General features: G+C 31.4%; 1 protein-coding gene across 3 annotated transcripts in view; it reads right to left on the bottom strand.

Annotated features, from left to right (window-relative positions):
• The window catches only part of LOC139521656 (integrator complex subunit 3-like), a 39,575-nt gene extending 21,195 nt beyond the window's left edge, over positions 1-18,380 (bottom strand). For 2 of the 3 annotated variants that reach the window (XM_071315146.1, XM_071315147.1), the window contains exons 1-15: positions 17,965-18,380; positions 16,169-16,252; positions 10,363-10,446; positions 8,490-8,603; positions 7,793-7,877; positions 6,704-6,770; positions 6,032-6,173; positions 5,392-5,521; positions 4,683-4,780; positions 4,085-4,132; positions 3,607-3,750; positions 3,157-3,244; positions 1,335-1,414; positions 844-935; positions 303-394 (exon numbers count right to left, since the gene is read on the bottom strand). In XM_071315146.1, the coding sequence (XP_071171247.1) occupies positions 303-394; positions 844-935; positions 1,335-1,414; positions 3,157-3,244; positions 3,607-3,750; positions 4,085-4,132; positions 4,683-4,780; positions 5,392-5,521; positions 6,032-6,173; positions 6,704-6,770; positions 7,793-7,877; positions 8,490-8,603; positions 10,363-10,446; positions 16,169-16,252; positions 17,965-18,042 (1,426 nt within the window). In that variant the 5' untranslated portion in view covers positions 18,043-18,380. Of the gene's footprint in view, positions 1-302; positions 395-843; positions 936-1,334; positions 1,415-3,156; positions 3,245-3,606; positions 3,751-4,084; positions 4,133-4,682; positions 4,781-5,391; positions 5,522-6,031; positions 6,174-6,703; positions 6,771-7,711; positions 7,759-7,792; positions 7,878-8,489; positions 8,604-10,362; positions 10,447-16,168; positions 16,253-17,964 lie in introns of those variants that run through there. The other variant, XM_071315149.1, reaches the window with a different exon arrangement.
• Positions 18,381-20,822: the final 2,442 nt, after the last annotated feature.

Raw genomic sequence — 20,822 nt, 5'->3', positions numbered from 1 at the left:
AGCTTATGTGCGGTATCACCATCCGCGAGGACACCGGGGACTGTACAGAAAGAAGAATTTTTTTTTTCATCCTTGATTGTTCAGTTTCTTTCCCCACTCTAACCATGTACTAAATCAGGTTGTGTAATGTTAAAAAGAGGAAAAGAGGTAACAATAAGTAGAAAAAACAACTTAACTTGGTTTTTATGTTTTTTTTTATATCATTATAATCTTGAATAGATTTTTGAAATTTTTCTTTTTTTTTCAAACGAAATTTCTAGTTATATTAATTACTATATAAACTTTAACTTATTATGTTATACCTTCTTGTGAACAGAACTCTGTAAAATTTTCACGAATCAATATCCGCAAATCTCTGTCTAGCTTACTGTTTTCTAATAAAGGTTCAAGAGCTCTGCAAAAATAAAAACATTAATCCCTCAAAAAATTTAATCATATCTCTATTATCAGATTTTAGGGAAAAGAAACAACATCTAAAAAGATGGGTATATATTAATAAACAAAATAAATGGAAAAGACTTGAAGGTATAAAGCTTTAAACAAAAAGATTTAGGAGATCCAGCTCTACCAGTTATAATGCATAATATTTTTTTTCATTAAAAATATAGCAAAACATGGAAGCGTCATCTAAATCTATGTTATGCATTTCAACTCTTATGATTATGATACACAAGATAATACATTTATATAAATAAGTACATACATCTATAAAGTTTAGTTAGTTTAAACATATTTATCTACAGTGGATTCAGAAACATGTTATTGCAACTTATATTAATCCGTTTCCACATAGAGGGTGGGAGTGCTGCCTTTTTTACATCTATTTACAAATACAATACTTACGGTAAAACTCTTTTATCCAGAATAACTCTGAAAGCTGTGTAGATTCCTAATTTAACTTGAGCACTTAATGGGAGACTAAAATTGGTTAAAATCTGAAGAAAAAACAACAAATATTATTCATTACTAGATATAAAAAAGTATAAATAAGATGTATTTTGACTGTTTCATTTGTTGGTGAGCTGTTTCGTTGACCTAAATCCCATCTTTGCATTGTGATTATCAAAAATGCATTGCTGTCTATTCCGTATTACTGAAAGGAAGTCATTCCACAGTGTCAAAACTTTTCTTTGAAATAAGCAAAAATTGTGAAATCAAAATTGGAAATGCCACATTAATGCAGCACAAGAAACATATAGTTATTCAAATATAATTTTTCATAGACTATTTATCAGTATCTGGATATTCATATGATGGTTTTAATGAGTGGAAACCTTCTTTCAAATGTCAACAGGATTTAGTTGTGTGGTGTGTTATATTAATATGTCTCTTACCCTACACAGAAAATCTAATAATGTTGCTGTAATTGCAGGATGGGGTCGAATGGAATGGTACATCACTAAAATGGCAGGTTCTAAGAATATAAAATAAAATCATGTATGATGCATTAAAGAAAAAAAAACCATTACTGCTTAGAAAAACAAATATCCACTCATATTTGTACTTAAACTGCTGCACAAAACTTATGTTTCAATTTCTACTGGTAACATTTTTAGAATATAGAACTTTAACCAAAACCAAAGTTTTCATTTAAGCTTTTATACTTGTTATAATGTTTCTGTTCTACTGATTTAACAATTAAATTTTTCCATGTATTCTCAGTGTTCTCCCCAGGCCGTTTTAGCATCACGGTACCGTGACGCTATATTTTTTCACCGTGATGCTATAATAATTCCCGCGACGCTATAATTATTCCCGCGACGCTATAATTATTTTGAAGATGCTATTTTACTTGTCCTCAATTTTGAACTTTCATCTATTATCGATTATGATCATAAAAATCATATCATCTTTAATTGTAATCCCTTTAAGTCGGACACTAAAGGCAATTAAGAGATTAAATAGCTAGGTGTTAATTGCCCTCAGGGTGATAACTGTTTGGATGCGAATATCCCAAGCTGACACTTGTGACATGACTATAATACCACGTGTCTGCAATCACCAAATTATTTCGACATGGAAAAATGCAATCACAAAACATTTCGAAATCTACATTTTGTAATACGAAATTTCAAAGATTGAAACGATTTTTTTTTTTTTTTAAAAAGATCCTTTATTTGTGCATCTCTCCAAAATTTACTTTCTTTCTCTTCTGGTAATACGAGGGCGAGAATTTTGGTTTAGAGCTAAAATAAGTTTAATACTTCTTTAAAAAGTTATCATAATTGGCTTAAGTCTATGTTTAATCCATTTAATGCATTAAAAGCGTCTTATTCATTCACAATCTCTTGTCAAACAATGTTTATTCTCAGACTCATTTTCGTAAATTTTTCTACGGTCGCCATTGCACATTTTTGTGAAAACAGCGGATCGGAACCGGACCAGATATGACAAAAATACGCATTTTCATGATAATGACAACAGATGGACAGTAGACAGAAAAAATATACCAAGAGAGAAAACTACGCATTAACAGACTATTTGTTAGATAACTTTGTGAAAAATACATATCATTTTGATGTAAAGATAAGAAACAACTGGGACTAATTTATTGAGTGCCATGAAACAATGAATTTCATAAATATGATAAAAAAAGTTTTTAAATTGATTTTTTTTTTGCTACTTTTGCTACTTTATCTTTACTTGATATAATATAACAATAGTTAATTTTGTGTACTAGATATTTAGTTTTGTATATAAACAGGTTGATCTATAATGAACCATTCATTCATTTGACTTATTGTTGGGTAACTGAAACCACATATTTATTTTTATTTGGCACAAGAGGCAAAAAATAATTCTGTAACAATAAATGAATAAAGAAAACATAAACTGAAACAACTGTTTTTGTGGTTATAGTTTAATTGTATTCTCAGTTATGAATTGAACAATATAAACTAAAACATATAAAGGAAATAGAGTATCAACGCGACTCGACAAACGACATTAAAAAAAAAACCAGTTATTTTTTTTTACGCAAAATGTGATGCTATCCAAAATTTCTGGGAAGAACACTGGTATTCTATAAAACACATAACTTTTATGACTACTGTTCAAAACTATAATAATTCAAATTACTGTGCTTTTTAAAGGAATATCTTTCTATTTTTTTCATTAATAAAAAGATATTTTTAGAGATGGTGTTATATTACTTACCAATATTCATAATACTGTCCCTTTCAGGATCAAAGAATAACCAATCATAAAACAAAGCCAGTTTAGCATTAGTGGCAGCTACATTGGACTGTCAAAATAAAAATATAAAAAACATTTTTAAAATCATGGATTTTCAGTTCTGCAACTATGAAAGCTTGCTGAAATAAACATATGTATCTGTGTATTAATCTGCCCATGTAAAAATTAAATTCAGGATCAAAGAACAACCAATCATAAAACAAAGCCAGTTTAGCATTAGTGGCAGCTGTATTAGACTGTCAAAATAAAAATATAAAAATCATTTATCAATTTTCAGTTCTGTAACTATGATAGCTTGCTGAAATAAACATATTTTATGTAAATTAATCTGCAAATGTATAAATTAGAATTTGAATGCAGTTCTTTGGGAAAAATGATATCCTATAAAGTATAAATCTACTAGATACATACCGTGCAGGTTGTTAATAACCAGCCAATCACAGCCCATCGTGGGATAATATCTGAACACAGTAATTCATTTGGTGGATGAAATACAGCACAGATATAGCGTATTAAATCACAGCGTAGTGACTGGCTCTCTGGTGTCGACAGGTACTGTTCAATTATAAAGAATAAATCAATCAAATTTTAAAGATTTGTTGTAAACTCACACATTATAAAAACATTTACTGTAATTACATGAAACTTTAATGTAAATGTCTAATTTGGGATTTCATAGTAAAAAAGGTGACCACTAACTGTATTGGAGAGGAAAATGTTTAAAAGAGTCAGAAAAATTACAAACACTAGAGTTTGTGTTTAAGTTAACTTTCTAATGTTTATAAAACTTAATCAAACATCTGAATAACCTAGAATAACATGAATTGCATCCAATACACCATACAAGTTTGTCTTAATAATTATTTTTTTTTAATAGAAAACAAATTACCTGTCTCTGAAACCAGTCTTGATATCTTTTCTGTTGGCCAAATTTGACCTACAAATAAAGATGGTGTTCACTATTAATATGTACTATATATACCCAAAGAGCTAAGACAATGCAATTATAAAACAGATATCAACACATAACATAAAATGACCTTGAACTTTCTAATAAGAATGTCATGGCACTTGTTTTAGTAATGGACACTGGTTGTTAAGAATTCTAAAAAGTAGTGCAAAGATGTAGCCATGAAAAGTTTTCAATGAATTTACTGACTGAACTTAAAATATATTCAGTCAAGATAATCACATGCCCTTCGGAAATGACCAAAATAATATGATACTTGGCTTGGAAGAATGATATAGTTAGAATACTAATTGTTTACATGTATACTGGTACCTTCTGGTCACATTTGTTCAATGTCTTGACACACCTTAAAGTTGTGGTATTTGAATGACGTAAAATGTGTGAGACATCAAATCTATACTAAACTAACATAGTGTACCAGGGTTTGAAAATATATATATCATCTTTTACCTTTTGGTAATTGCGTTATTTTCCTTATTGTAACAAGTAGAAAATGTCAATAAAATGATGAACAAACCTTGGTTATGAGAAAGACTAGTTTGTTTTCCATGTCAGGGGTCAGACGACTTATTAAAAACTTCTTTGAAGTTCGCATCATCATCAACTGTGTTAATCCTGTAAAAAAAATAGATACTATTATGATGACATATATCTTTTTAAGAAATTTTATTAAAACTGCTTTGTTTTTATGAAAAGAATAACATTGAGGTGTTGTACAGCAATGTCATATTTTTCTGCCATTACAATACTATGTTTTCTCAGAAAATATCAGGGTTATAAGAATGGCATTTGATATTCTAGGTGATAACTATTATCATCATTTCCTACAATGTCCTAAATAAACATGAATATCTTGCTTGCAACACACATTTAGAAGTCTCATGACAACATTCAGTAATTTAGAAAAAAAATCTATCAAATGAAAAAAGTCAACCTGTGTATAATAAGTGTATGAAGAAACCAACAATCAGAACAGAACACAGAACACAAAGTGCATCAATCATCTTTTTTGTAGTGTATTTGTATATGTGATGGATAGTTGTCTCATTGGCAATCATACAATACTTTATTTTATATTTATATTGTAGGTAACTTTACATATTTGCATGGCATTATAAACGTCTTCCAATCAAGAGTTAATATTTGATTTGAATTTTGAACCCCAAAGTAATGCTAGCTGTTCCTACTTCCTAATTTAGCTGATATTTATTCTTTAATAAACTGACCTGTAAAATGTGGACTAATTGATGTTGGATTACTTAACATATCCTTCCACAGGCTCTCAACCTCTGGTATCCTAGCAACATACTGTAGTAATCTCACTAAATCTCGACCAATCACAGCACAGTCTGTCCACTATACAATAGAAACATTCATTTAAAATTCATAAAGATTATTTAACTATTGGACAGAGAAGACATTTCTAACTTGTCAAATGTGTTTCAATCCAATTGCCCATTCATTGAATATCTTTACAATAACATTAAAACACATATGAGTATAAAACCCTTAAATGTTTGATCTTATTCCCTTTGTTTAAACATTCTATTTTTTCATTCATTGTAATCACTGAAGTATGTGAATTAATAGAAAGAAAACATTTCACATAGAAAAGTTATTTCCCCCTGAAAATCATAAGGCTGTGATAAAATTATAAACCCTTAATGTTGTGACAATTTACTATTATTTACTTATTTCTACAAGTGTGGATACAGATTAGTATGGATACTATGTTTGGCTGTTTGAGTGTTTTCTGACAAAAAGAGTTCTCTGGTTTTCCCCCAAAGGATTCTTTGTTTTAAACTGTGTGCACAGTGACAGCCAACCTGTACCAAACACTGAAAATAGTTTACACATTTGTATTACCTTTTCCCTGAGTAACGATACACACAGATCCACTTCTCTCTTCCTTAGATTGACCAACATGTGTGCTGTATGATCCATTGTCAGTCTCAGATATGTATAGACCACCATGGAACACAACTGGGGAAATTTATCTAACCACGTTCTATAAATAGATGTACACACATCAAGGTAAGCATCAGTCTTATCTACACTTTATTGATTACATTTATTGAAATGTGCTCAGGTTATTGCTTTAAAAGATGTGCATGTTTTAATAATGTAAATATCAGTCTTATATAAAATTTATTAATAACTTCATCATAAGTCTGTTCAAATGTTCTGCGGTTATTGCTAAAAGACAAGGTCTTGCTAGGGGATGTACAGATCTTACTATAAGGTGAGATAGATCAATTGGTGCCTGCTTTACATTGAGAAGCAATTATGTCATCCATAGAAAAGAAGAGAAAATATTAAATACAATACTATTTGTAGGTTCTGCAAAGTGGGACAAAAGGGATGAAGGTTGGAAACCTCAAAGGACAGAACTTTACGAGATAATGATATGTTGAATAGGAGCAGAAAGTTTGCCTTGAAACAGGGCCTTTACAGTTTAATGGTTATTCTGACAAGAGGTTAAACATTTTGCTAAAGCAGTGTTCAGTCAATATTGTAATACAATGTAATACAACTAACCTGTGTTCTGAGAGGATATCCAACACTGCTTCTATCAACCAGATATTCTTCGGAGACACATCACCTCCTAGAATGTATTAACATGTATTAAATGATTTATTTTCAAACGATATATTCTTTTAGAAACTTTACTTTAAAAAAAACTACTGATAAAGATATGGCTTTAAACAGTAATAGTCTATTCATATTATTGTTGAATTACCCATAAAAGCTTCTCCTATTGCTTGAATACTGTACTGTATTCCAAACAAGCAAGCAGTACACAAAAGCATATAACATTGTGAGGCTATGTTTAGAAAATGATTATAGATTATTGTTGGTTATCTCAACGTGGTTGATTTCCTTGTTTGATCGGCTATGGCGAAAGTGAGAAAGGAATCGAGTTGAGACGACCTATGATAATCTGTTTATCAATATTTTATATATGATGACGATGTTAATTTCATTGACAACGGCATGTGCACCTTTAGTTTCTAGCAATAAATTTTTATATCACTCTTCTGCGCTTAGAAAGAAAGTTATCAGTCAGAAATATCAAAGGAAAATTTCGTAAAATAGCGATAAATTGGAATATCTACTGTTATTGGTTTATTGTCTGATTAACATGTATCTCATATCTCTTATTATTCATACAACTGTAGTGTTAATTGATGCTTTCTGTAGTATACTCAACCATTATTTTCTGATATAGATATAGGAAGATAGTTCATTTCCAACTTAATTTGTCTATGATTTCATGAAACATTTATTAGAGAAGATAAAACATACATTGACATGTTTCAACTTCTTCTGCTAATTTTAAAAGATATGACTTGATCACACTGTCATAGTTTATAAGCCATCAATATGATACAACATGAACAACCAATCATACTATCCAGCTACATTTCTGATTGATTTGAACACACAATGATAAGTTTCAACTATCATCTGCCTGGTAAAACTTTAATATATAAGAGATTTTCTACTGGTGTTCTATCCACAAAGAGTTAAATATATATGCTATACCTGCCATCTGTCTTATGAGACTTGTACACACACTGTCTGCTCCAGTGACTGTACACAAAGAGTTAAATATATATGCTATACCTGCCATCTGTCTTATGAGACTTGTACACACACTGTCTGCTCCAGTGACTGTATTCTTCACCAATTCTTTGCAAAACCATACAATCTGTTCAATCAAAAACTATGTCAATTGTTTGTGATGTTTATATACTACTAGTATTTAACAAGGAAAGATAATCAGGTTTATAATATGGTAAATATCAGCTGTTAGCCAAAATGTGAACTTTTATGCGAGTGAGCACAGAAAACGAGCCAAAAAGTTTCACATTGTGTCAAGCTGTTGATATTTTACAATATCTATATGAAGAAAATAGGATTATGTGTTTATCGTTCTTAAAAGGGTCTTAATCATCTCCTTAAGACAGTTTTACGCTTGAAGAAAGCAAGCTTGATAACATCTCCTCATACATTATGACATTGCTGATAACTTCTCCTCAGACAGTGTGATGTCGCTGAAAATGCCTGCTCGTCTCAAAACTGTGAAATGAGAATTATGATGCAACTGAGCCGGGTTGTTATAAGCTTAAGGAATATGATATGAAAATGCATAGACTTTCATACAGATATCACTCCTAACATAGGCACATGTTCCTTTTGTAATGGAGGCAATTGAGCCATTCAAATTTTCCCTTTCCTGATCACCAACAGAAAACACAAACCCGGTTTTTACTCCTTCTTCAAATATTAACCTTTAAATGGTGTTAAATAAAAGGTATACCTGTTGTCTTGTTGAGTCTAGTAACTTTAACCATCTTTCAAAGATGAGCTGATTTGTTTTTGTTAAAGCTATGGTCATACCATCTCTGCTAAGCAAGGTTAAATCTCTGTAGCTCTACAAAATCAATTGTAACATTGTAAAAGAATGATATATTTGTGTGAAGACAGGGCTCACAATACTTCAGAATTATAGGGTGAAGTGACTTCTCTTTTTGAAACTGATAGGGAGAAGTGGTGAGATTTGAAAGAGAAGTGTTCAGTCGTGCGGTGCGCTACAATGTTTGGATTTTACTATAGTATAATATGTAAAAAAATGTTCTTTTTATATTATTCAATTAATATCTGAGTATACAATTAAAGTAACATTTCAAATTAAAAGTTGTTTAAGTTTTACTAAGGTTCTTGTGAGAAACTACGAACTAAATATTTAATATCTAGCACTAAAAAAAATATTTTTTTATTTCAAAAAATGTAAAGAAATTATAATATATCAATTACAATTTAATTCAAATCTATCTTGTGTATGGAATTCAGTGTTTCTCATCAAAAAATATAAAAGTTATTAAGCTGGGCCATAATATAATTAATAGTCTCAAAGTTAAGCAAATTTGAAACAATCCATAAAAAATATAGGGAATTATATACACCAATCAATTAGATGTAACCAAAAGTCTCTTAATGCGTGTGGAATACGTCATTTTTTCCTTTGGAATCAATATTCTTCTGTCAGCTGTTCTATCTGTGTGTCCGTAGTAATTATTGTAAAGTACTGATTTTGGTCATAGCTGGTCAGATGCGTAGTTTAGAAATCGGTAAATGGCAGACGAATGAAGAAAATTTACAAAAATAAACGATGTTTGAGAAGTTATTTGGAAAGGAACATGACGTTTTTAATGCAATAAATGGATTAAACATTTACTGGAGGCAACTTTTATCACGTTTAAATGAAGTAACAAACTTATTTTGCCGCCGAAATTTAGGTTGATGTACATTTTCGAGTAACAAGCACCGGAACTTGCGGAAATGCACGAAGTGATAAAAAGTTGTATTTTTATCAAATAACCTGCTACACACTGCAAAGACAATGCTTCAACCTCTTTTCTTAAGATAATGAATCGTTTATGTCTAAATTTCTTTAATTATCAATAAAAAATTGATGTTTCATCAACTTGGTAAAAATTGAAAATGTCCGATGACGGAAGTGACTAAAAGCGAGTATCGTCAAGAACAGGGCGACTTGTTTTTACTTTTGGGGGTCGGGGAAAGCGAAGTGACGGTCGGGAAAGCGACTTCTTCGCCCAAGTCGCCAGGTAGCGTGAGCCCTGTGTGAAGATGATTAATAAAGTTTGTTAAGACTTTGTATTAGTAAATTTTAATGAAAGTTTGTATAGCAATGCTGATGTGCTGTGTATCAAAACAATATGCTTTAACAAAATAGCCCTTTTTCATAACAAAAAAATCCTGGAAAAACATTACCTCTATTTCCAATCCATTTTCATATATGAAACATTACATTTGTAAGGTATGGAAATACAGTTCTATAATAAATATTTACAAAGAGACAGTTAAAATTTTATCTCCTTGGTCATTTTGTCATACTCGAAAAGGATGAACTCTTTAAATATCTTGTCATGACAATGATGTATTGTAGTAGTAATGTCTCTTAGAGATTCCTCTTTGTGACTTTTAATTATCTTTATAACTTTAATAAAGCATAACATTAAAATGATCTTAATTGAAATAGCTGAAATTTTATTTTTGAATACATACATGTAGTGTCATATTGTATATAATAAATACATGTAGTGTCATATTGTATCTTTTTTAATAAATGGAACAAAAGTGCAGTTATTTCTATCAATAAATAAACGTACCCTTGCTGCAGATTTAGGGTCTACTAATATGGAACACCATAATCCAACTTGGACTTCTTCATACTGGAATGATCCTTTGCTGACCTAATAAAATATCATTTACATGTAGCATTGTAATTCCCATGGAAAACCAGATGCTCCACAGGGCGCAGCTTTATACGACCGTAGAGTTTGAACCCTGAAAAGTTGGGGCAAGTATGGACACAACATTTAAGCTTGATACAGCTCTGAATTTGGATTGTGATTAAATAGTTGACACAACATAGGTTTCTGACATAGAATGAATGTGGTCTAAGAACTTAAACTTAAAAACTTAAAAATTTTAAATTGGACATTTACCTATTATGGTCCAATAGATATAGGAAGATGTGGTGTGAGTGCCAATGAGACAACTCTCCATACAAATAACAATTTAAAAAGTAAACCATTATAGGTTAAAGTACGGCCTTCAACACGGAGCCTTGGCTCACACCGAACAACAAGCTATAAAGGGCCCCAAAATTACTAGTGTAAAACCATTCAAACGGGAAAACCAACGGTCTAATCTATATAAACAAAACGAGAAACGAGAAACACGTATATATTACATAAACAAACGACAACTACTGTACATCAGATTCCTGACTTAGGACAGGTGCAAACATTTGCAGCGGGATTAAACGTTTTAATGGATCCAAACCTTCTCCCTTTTTCTGAAACAATAGCATAACATCACAACAAAGAAAAACATACGATAAAACATCAATTGGCAGACTTAACTCAATCAAAAAACGTATGATTAAACAATGAACGAATAAATTTGATCTGCGATATCTGAATACAAATGCACAGTTAATTAAATATTAGAGACAAACATTCATGACCAAAAAGCTAACAAACAAATTCAAACACAGGACATGACTGAGAAATATTTAACCAATCAATGTTCACTTTAGAAAAAAAACGTTTTTTTTATAATCTTGAAGTTTATACAAATGTTGTAAGAATAAGTGAAAAATTGAAGATATTACAAATAATCAAAGCTGGTGTACCGACAAGATCCATATAAGTAAAAAATAACAAAAAAGCATTATAAACAGTATCAACAGGTCGAATTAACAAGAAAATACGATTTGAGAGTACTCGCAGTTACTGACAGCTAGTTAAAAGCCAAAACCAATTAAAAATAAATCAAAGCCTTAAAGGCTGTAAAAGCAATTGCTGTCATGTTAATGTTTGGGGACTTTTATTTTTCATCCACATATATATAATAATTAAACCTGACATGAGTGTTGTCTAGTTAGAAGTAAGAAGGTTTTAACTTTTTATAAATAAAAGACTTTAGCAGAAAGTCATTTTTAATATGTTTTATATTTCACAAGGAGACAACACGTTTACCAGGCTAAAGTTGGGGTCAAATATACATGTGCTGAAACATATAACTCAAAAAGAAATCATCATGGATTATCCCCTGGTAGTGTTTGTAACTGGGCAATAATTTCCTTTATTGATTTAATTTTAACAATTTTCATTATCAATTTATATTTAACCATTAACACAAATGATTAAGTTAAAACATTTCAACTTTCCAGACGCAAATGTTAAAAAACGGGAAAGAAATAAAATATCTTACAAGACATAAACATGTAAAGAATAAATATATATTTCAGCTTAATAAAAATATTTTCATAATGGTACTTTGTCATCATTTTTAAAACTAAGTTCCAAACATTATTGCTCAGTTGATATACATGTATGTCCTTCTGATGCGGTACGAGCACAGGCACTTGTTTCTATCCAAAATAGTTTTATATGGATAGCCGACCTTCCTATGGATAGAAACAAGTGCATGTGGGTACGAGATAACTATAATTCTCATGCAATCCCGAAAAGGGGGGGGCGGGGGGGGGTCATCACAGACAAACATGACATTAAATCGTTATCACTGATGTATTGTTTAGGGCCAGTTGAAGGACGCCTCCGGGTGCGGGAATTTTTCGCTGCATTGAAGACCTGTTGGTGACCTTCTGCTGTTGTATGTTTTTCTATGGTCGGGTTGTTGTCTCTTTGACACATTCCCCATTTCCATTCTCAATTTTATTATACGAACAAGAACAAACAGCTCTACGTTGCTTTGACATTTATCAATTTTCAGGAAACATTGCGAAAAATGATCTTCAATATTTCGAAAACATGTGAAATAAAATTGCTAACACGGTGGACCGTCGAGTGTCAACAAACGTAGTAGACTTGTTCACTGAAAAGACGAGGATAATGGTTTCATCTGACATTTGTTATGCATTCCCAGTTTTGATCATGATATTTAAAAAGACGTACTTTTTTCAATCTATGTAACTAGAAAATTCCAAATTGAAATATCTCTTCATCTGGACCGACTTGGCATCTACTACGTTTGGACGGGTCCATTTCATTAGTAAGGTGATCGATAAATATTACGGAGTTTGACAGAAAAGGAAAACGAACTTATTGTTATTTGTTTTCAACAAGGGTTTCGTTCCGCTAAATTATTTGCGCAAACAAAGTTTGTCTATTTTTAGATTACAGGTAATTATTTGACACTACGCATTAACCTGTGTAGTGATTTTGATTTTACGATAAATGTATGAATGAACGATAATTTTATGAATGAACAAGAGCACCTGACCTCTTAAAGAAACACAAATTAAACATATAAAACCGTATTTAATAGGAGATAATTCAGTTAAATTTTCAATACTAAATCAACAACTGAAATGAATCCATATTTTGTTGAAACATCGTACGAACGGAGGAAAACGGAATCGCAGTTATAAAAATGTACTTTTTTTCACTCGGACTTCTATGTTATTTGATAGTCAAACGGTTGACCCTTTAAATACAAACATACATCTACAAGAACATATTCTGAAACTTCTTAAATCCACTAACGTTTTTTTTAAAGTTTCAAGCTATGTATTGCATTAGAAAACATACATAGGTGTTAAAGAATGACAGACCAGGAGCCTGTTTAACAAAATACTATGGCTTGATATGGGCGGAGTCTCTGATCTGGGTCACAAAGATGGCCATACGCGATAGCATAAAAGCAATTGCTTTAAAAATCATGCATCAGAGACTAAAATAGACTAAAACACATCACAGGGATTTAGTATTTTAACGTCATTAATAGTCAAAGAAGACATGACTTGTGCAATGCCAAAAATAAATGTATCGACAGGTAGTAGTATAGTGAAGAGCGACTTTTATAGAAATAAAAGTTAACGTGTCTGTGTCTCTATACATCTCGCCTCAAAAGATAATGAAATTTAGTTATGTTTTAATTTGCTAATGACAAAATCAATATTAGTGCCAATGTGAACTATATTCAGAGATCTTATTACAATATTGGTACGATAACCCTTACTTATAAGTTTGTTTAAAGGTTCGATGAGTTTACAAGGATCACATAGTGATTTCCTCGCTTTAAGTACAATATTACCATAAAATTTAGGATGTGAAATACCATTTTTAATAAGCTTTCTACAGGTATAGCCAAATTTACTAATCAAATATTTGTATCTATGAAAGAATTTAGTAAAAGTTTTAAGTAATTTATGGTATCGAAATCCCTGACACAACAATTTACCAGTGATGCATTGATTACGTTCGTTAAAATCTATGACATCAGAACACACACGGGCAAACCGAACGAGTTGCGATATATAAACACCGTATGATGGAGCCAAAGGCACATCGCCGTCTAAAAAAGGAAAATTAACAATAGGAAATGAAAAATCGTCTCTTTTGTCGTAAATTTTAGTGTGAAGTTTCCCGTTTGAAATTGAAATGTCTAAATCTAGAAAAGGACAACTGCTGCTGTTTATGTTAGATTTAGTTAAAGTAAGTTCGTTTGGGTAAATTTCTGAAGTATATTTAGAGAACTCTGGATTATTCAACAAAAAAATATCATCCAGATAATGGTAGGTATTTTTGAATGTATCAACCAAATGTAACAATGATGGGTCTTTACTGAGTTTGGTCATAAACTGAGATTCATAGCAATATAGAAATAAATCTGCTATTAAAGGGGCACAGTTGGTGCCCATAGGAATACCTACTACCTGACGATACACTTTATCATTACATAAATGTTATCAAGCAGAAAGTTTAAAGCTTCAATGCTATCCATAATCTCAATACATGGTTAGATTCAGCATATCATAGAACCCCAAGCATTCAATTTTTGATGAAATCAAATAATGTTCAATTTTAGACCCTTTAGACCTTAATGTGGACCAATTTGATAACCGGGCCCAAATATCAAAACTCTAAATACATGGTTAGATTCAGTATATTGAAGAACCCCAAATATTCAATTTTTGATGAAATCAAACAAAGTTTAATTTGGACCCCGATTTGGACCAACTTGAAAACTGGGCCCATAATTATAAATCTAAGTACATGTTTAGATTCAGCATATCAAAGAACCCCAAGAATTCAATTTTTGTTAAAACCAAACTAAGTTTAATTTTGGACCCTTTGGACCTTAATGTAGACCAATTTGAAAACAGGACCAAAAATTAAGAATCTAAATACACGGTTAGATTTGGCATATCAACGACCCCAATAATTCATTTTTTGATGAAATCAAACAAAGATTAATTTTGGACCCTTTTGGCCCTTAATTCCTAAACTGTTGGGACTAAAACTCCCAAAATCAATCCCAACCTTCCTTTTGTGGTCATTAACCTTGTGTTAAAATTTCATAGATTTCTATTTACTTATACTAAAGTTATTGTGCAAAAACCAAGAAAAATGCTTATTTGGGACTTTTTTTTTGCCTCTAATTCCTAAACTGTTGGAACCAAAACTCCCAAAATCAATCCCAACCTTCCTTTTGTGGTCATAAACCTTATGTTAAAATTTCATAGATTTCTGTTTACTTATACTAAAGTTATTGTGTGAAAACCAAGAAAAATGCTTATTTGGGCCCTTTTTGGCCCCTAATTCCTAAACTGTTGGGACCAAAACTCCAAAAATCAATCCCAACCTTCCTTTTATGGTCATAAACCTTGTGTTTAAATTTCATAGATTTCTATTTACTTATACTAAAGTTATAATGCGAAAACCAAATGTCTTCGGAAGACGTCACCGACGCCGCCAACGTCATACCAATATACGAACAAAAAAAATTTTTTGCGGTCGTATAAAAATAAGTATCTCATTAACATGATTTATGAAAAACACTTGAAATATCTTTAGTAACCATGGTTATAAAACAATGTTATATATTTCATTTTCAACTGTCCTAGAAAATTAACGAATAAAAATAAACACGTGTTTAATGGCTGTCATCAATGTGGATTATTGGCCATGGTTTTTGAGGTGTTGTGCGGACCAATATTTAAGGTATTGCTTGTTATTTATTAATTTTATACATTGATATAATCATGCTGACATCAGGATCAATTTTGAATACAATATCATATATATCCATTTTTGTTGAAATTAAGCCCAACAGGATGTTTCTCAAAATTTACAACAAAATACCTAGTTTTTTTACCGTAATATCAATCTCACTGTGTACAATGTATTAACTCCAATAGAATAATTGTCATTGATTCAGCTGACAATCACTTTTGACAATGTAAAATCACTATGACACAGACGAGGGAAATTGCTGGTATTGTAAAGTGACAAAACTAATTACAACCTGCCATAGTATACCTATGACTTTCAATAAGAGAATAGTTTCTGTATACCCCTCCATATTAACAAAAAATCAACACTTAAAAAAAGTTGAGCTGATTTTTTACTTAAGGATCTAGTGTGTACTGTACAAACTTACATAAGTATTCAGGGCATCATTTGCTTCTCTTTCAGATAATCCATTAGTTAGATTAAATATTGTGTTGTAATTTCTTTCAATTTTCTACAAAAAAAAAAACAGTATAATCATTAGCATTGTATATAAATGTACAAAGTACAGGTATATATAGACTTTACTGATGTGTCTCTGCTATCAGATAATAATTTAGCATTTAGCTACAAATGTATATGAGTAAGAACAAATGCTGGTCAACTTAGGAGTTCCAATAATCTGTCTGGGGTCAGTGATTCGTGTGTCGTGTGTGTATCTTTCTGTTACTTCACATGTAAATAATCTATTTCAATGTGTAAGTCATAAACGAAGAAGTGTACATGTTCATATCACAATATACAAATGTATTGTTCTGGTTCAGTTCTGAAAATGTGTGTTATACTTGCTGCTTGCCATTGGACAATAAATGCCATCAATCAATCAATACAAACAACTTTCTTTTCTGATCAAGAGTTGAGAATTGTTCTACTATTTAATTTAAATTACTAACAGAAATAAGATGTGCCAATACATGTACTTTAATATACAACTGCATACCAAATACCATTTATGTAGGTTTGAATTTACCCTAATCAAATACTAATACATGTATATTGTAAATGTACATGTATCCACTGCTAGATCACCACACCAAAGTTTTTTTTTTTTTAAACTTTGTCAAAATCACAGAGATTTTATTGCAATTGGTTTGTTGTAAGGCCTAACTAAAATTAAATTTTATTTGTAAGAATTTCTGCTCCAAATTTTCTAATTCAATTTTGACTGGTAATATTTTTTGCATGTCACATTTCCTAATATTTTTTTGATACCAGAACATTTCTATTGTGTACGTATTGTTTTGAAATTTGTAGATTAAAGCACACAAGCTTGACTCTTACAAATGTTGAAGTATAAACTTTATTAACAATGATTAACATTATCACTTTTGGTTTGCAAAATAATTCAGAAGCACTGAGATAAAACACCACATTTCATATAGCTAGATATATTTGGTGAAATTGTTGTGCTAATTCAGAGGGCAATCAGAAACATTGTTAATTGTAACATACATTGTACATGGATTTCACTGTCAAACTTCTAGATACAAACATAAAATACACCCAGATTCAATTAATAAGTTTTTTTTAATTTCACTCGCTGCCCTTTAATTTGCAACCATAGGTCACCTGGAAAATCTAAAGAACTTTTTCTTGGTATGCATTTAACAGGTTGTGATGATAGGATGGGATATATATCACAAATTTTGTTTGTAAGAAAATAGCAAAGGTGACATTCATGGCATTGTAAGCTATATAAAAACTTTCTCCATTTCTGGAAGGAAAATAGAAATAAAGTATTACAAAGAGATCAAGGTAAACTTAAAACCTATGTTTCCTTTAAAACTTTATATCTTCATAAAATTTGTCAAACGATCTTATGGCTATTTGTGATTCTGTGACATCTGCACTATTGACATCATACAACAATAATTTTCCTATGTGGAACCAGACAATTTTAATTGTGATGTTAAAATTTTACAGGAACTTTTTGGATGTCCACTATTGTTGGAGAAAGAGCGATAATTAAGGTGTATCATTGTATGGATAAATCTGCAACAGATCAATTTATAAGAGTTCTTTAAAATGAATCAGTTCCGCCGGTTAACCTGAACAATCAACTCTTTCTATGAAATTACAACATAAAAATCCTGACATTGGAATTACTGGAAAGTAAATGAATGTGAAAGTAGTCTATTCTAATTGGTGAAATTCTCCCAAACATACCTCAGACAATTCATCTTTTGGTTCTATCACTGAAGACTGAACAATTCTTGGAGGTTGTTGCTTATTTAGTGATTCCATTTGCTATAATGTGTCTTATATGACAAAAAGAAAATAACATCTTATTCACAAGTTCATGTGTAAAGGCTCCTATGAAAATACATTGTCAGGGGAGATAACTCAAATAGTTTCTTTCAATCACACCGCCATTTTTCGTGCTTCAATTTTTAAATGGTAAATTCACAGCTATGCAGCAAGAGAGGCTGTATTCGTTTAAATTGTAATTTAAAAAGCAATAAACCAATTTATAAAGCATACAATGACACAATATTATGCTCTTGAACACCGAAAACAAAGCAAAATTGTTCTGCAAGTTTTCCCTGTGTGATAACCGGAAGTAATCAAGCACTTCATTTCTTACAAGAAAAATAGGTACGTCAATCCCGAAAATAAACGGTGTTGTTTCGTCACTCTGAATTTCCTTATTTATTTTAACTGTATATCCTTGTAGTGCTTTGGACAGTTTTCGCGACTTTTAGTTTACTCTTGATTATAATTTAGGCACCCACCATTCATATTTGTGGGAGATGGAGCAGTATAGCCAGAGAAAATAGTATATGTCGTATATGTGATGTCTCTGGTATATCTAAGAACATATATGTTTCAGCAGACACCCTAATCAAATACTAATACATGTATATTGTAAATGTACATGTATCCACTGCTAGATCACCACACCAAAGTTTTTTTTTTTTTAAACTTTGTCAAAATCACAGAGATTTTATTGCAATTGGTTTGTTGTAAGGCCTAACTAAAATTAAATTTTATTTGTAAGAAAATAGCAAATTTATTATTCAACATTTGTAAGAGTCAAGCTTGTGTGCTTTAATCTACAAATTTCAAAACAATACGTACACAATAGAAATGTTCTGGTATAAAAAAAATAGGGACTGAGACAAAAAAAAATTCTCTAGAATTTTAGAGTTAAACACAAACGTGCTGCAAATTGTTTTTAGTCTGGAACCTTGCCACTTATGTGAATAGGTGATAGTCAGTTTACATGTAGGTATTTGGCTATTAATCATCCGCGGGTATCTATTTGTCATATTATATTTTTTGTTCTCAAGAAATTTAGTTAAATTTTACTTTTTCATTAAATCCCAGCCCATTTTTTGTACCACACACATCATTATCTAACTGAGACTACTACAAAACACAGCCTTAAAGTAATCTCGGCCGCGACGTGTTTTCAACAAACTAGGCGACATCAGTCCCATCGGAACCAATTGTGCCTCTCTTCTACTCGACTTGTTCCTTTATTCTTATGAGGCTGACTTCATATAGGAACTTCTTGGTAAGAAAAAAAAGTAAACAATATCCTTTAACTTTACTTTTCCGCTAGATAGATGATGTTTGCTCACTAAATTAATCTGAAAATTTTGTGACTATTAACGCATCTATCCCACCGAACTAAAGATAAAGGATATACCAGATAAAGTTAAGGCTGCCTCATCAGATTCTACCTCATATCTTGAGTAACATCTATAAAAGATACTGTTAAGTCTGCCTCCTCAGATTAACTTGACGTAATTACATCTAGAAATTGACAATGAGGGTCGGTTGAAAACAAAACTTTACGCCTGACTAAAGAGATGATTTCAGCTTCCCCATTGTGAACTTTCCATTTTTATGTAGCAGCATTCCAGCAGCGCCTGCATACGGAGTATATAACTCACAATTGATACGATATTCCCAGGATTGTTTTTCCTATCATGATTTCCTTGATAGATGGTTGCTGCTCACAAGGAAGCTTTTAAACCAAGAGTTCCAAATGGTGAAGTTGAAATCACCCCTTCGTAAATTTTACGGACGCTTTCAAGAGTTGGTCGACCGTTATTGAATATCCGTTTCATAGATGATACCGGATATGTTCCTTATATTGTAACACCAATCCAGTTCCCTTTTCACCAATGTGACCTACCGAATTCGACTAATTAGATATAAGATGTGATATGTGTGCCAATGAGACAACTCTCCATTCAAATCATTTTGTTTACCAGGTTTGTTATTACATAAGCAACACGAGATCACCCCAATGTTATTACATAAGCAACACGAGATCACCCCCAATGTTATTACATAAGCAACATGAGATCACCCCAATGTTATTACATAAGCAACACGAGATCACCCCCAATGTTATTACATAAGCAACATGAGATCACCCCAATGTTATTACATAAGCAACACGAGATCACCCCCAATGTTATTACATAAGCAACACGAGATCACCCCCAATGTTATTACATAAGCAACACGAGATCACCCCCAATGTTATTACATAAGCAACACGAGATCACCCCCAATATTATTACATAAGCAACACGAGATCACCCCCAATTTTTGATGGGGTTCGTGTTGCTTAGTCTTTAGTTTTCAATATTGTTTCTTGTATACTTAGTACTATTTTTTGTCTGTTTGTCTTTTTATTTTTTGCTATGGTTAAACTGTTGCTAATTACAAATCAACTTATGTGGTATATTTATCTGGTTATTTTAGCTTTGTTTGGTCGGGTTGTTGTCACTTTGACATATTCCCTATTTTCATTCTCAATTTTGTCTATCAAAATTACAACTTTCAGATATATTAATTCATAAAGGTGTGAAATTTACTGTGACGAGACAAAAAAAAAAATAACAACACCAGGGTGTCCCTCCCTTTCCTTCCCTTTTTCAAATCATTGATCCGCACCTGGTCATGTTCTTTGTGAGTAAATAAACCATATCTACTATGGTCTAAGAAAATAACGGCTTGAGAATCACAAGGTACAAATCATTGAGTAACAGTTATTTTGAAAACAC

Source organism: Mytilus edulis, chromosome 4 (genome assembly GCF_963676685.1).
Source record: "Mytilus edulis chromosome 4, xbMytEdul2.2, whole genome shotgun sequence".
In the NCBI taxonomy this organism is placed as follows: Eukaryota; Metazoa; Mollusca; class Bivalvia; order Mytilida; family Mytilidae; genus Mytilus; species Mytilus edulis.
This window is presented reverse-complemented; position numbering and strand designations above follow the sequence as displayed.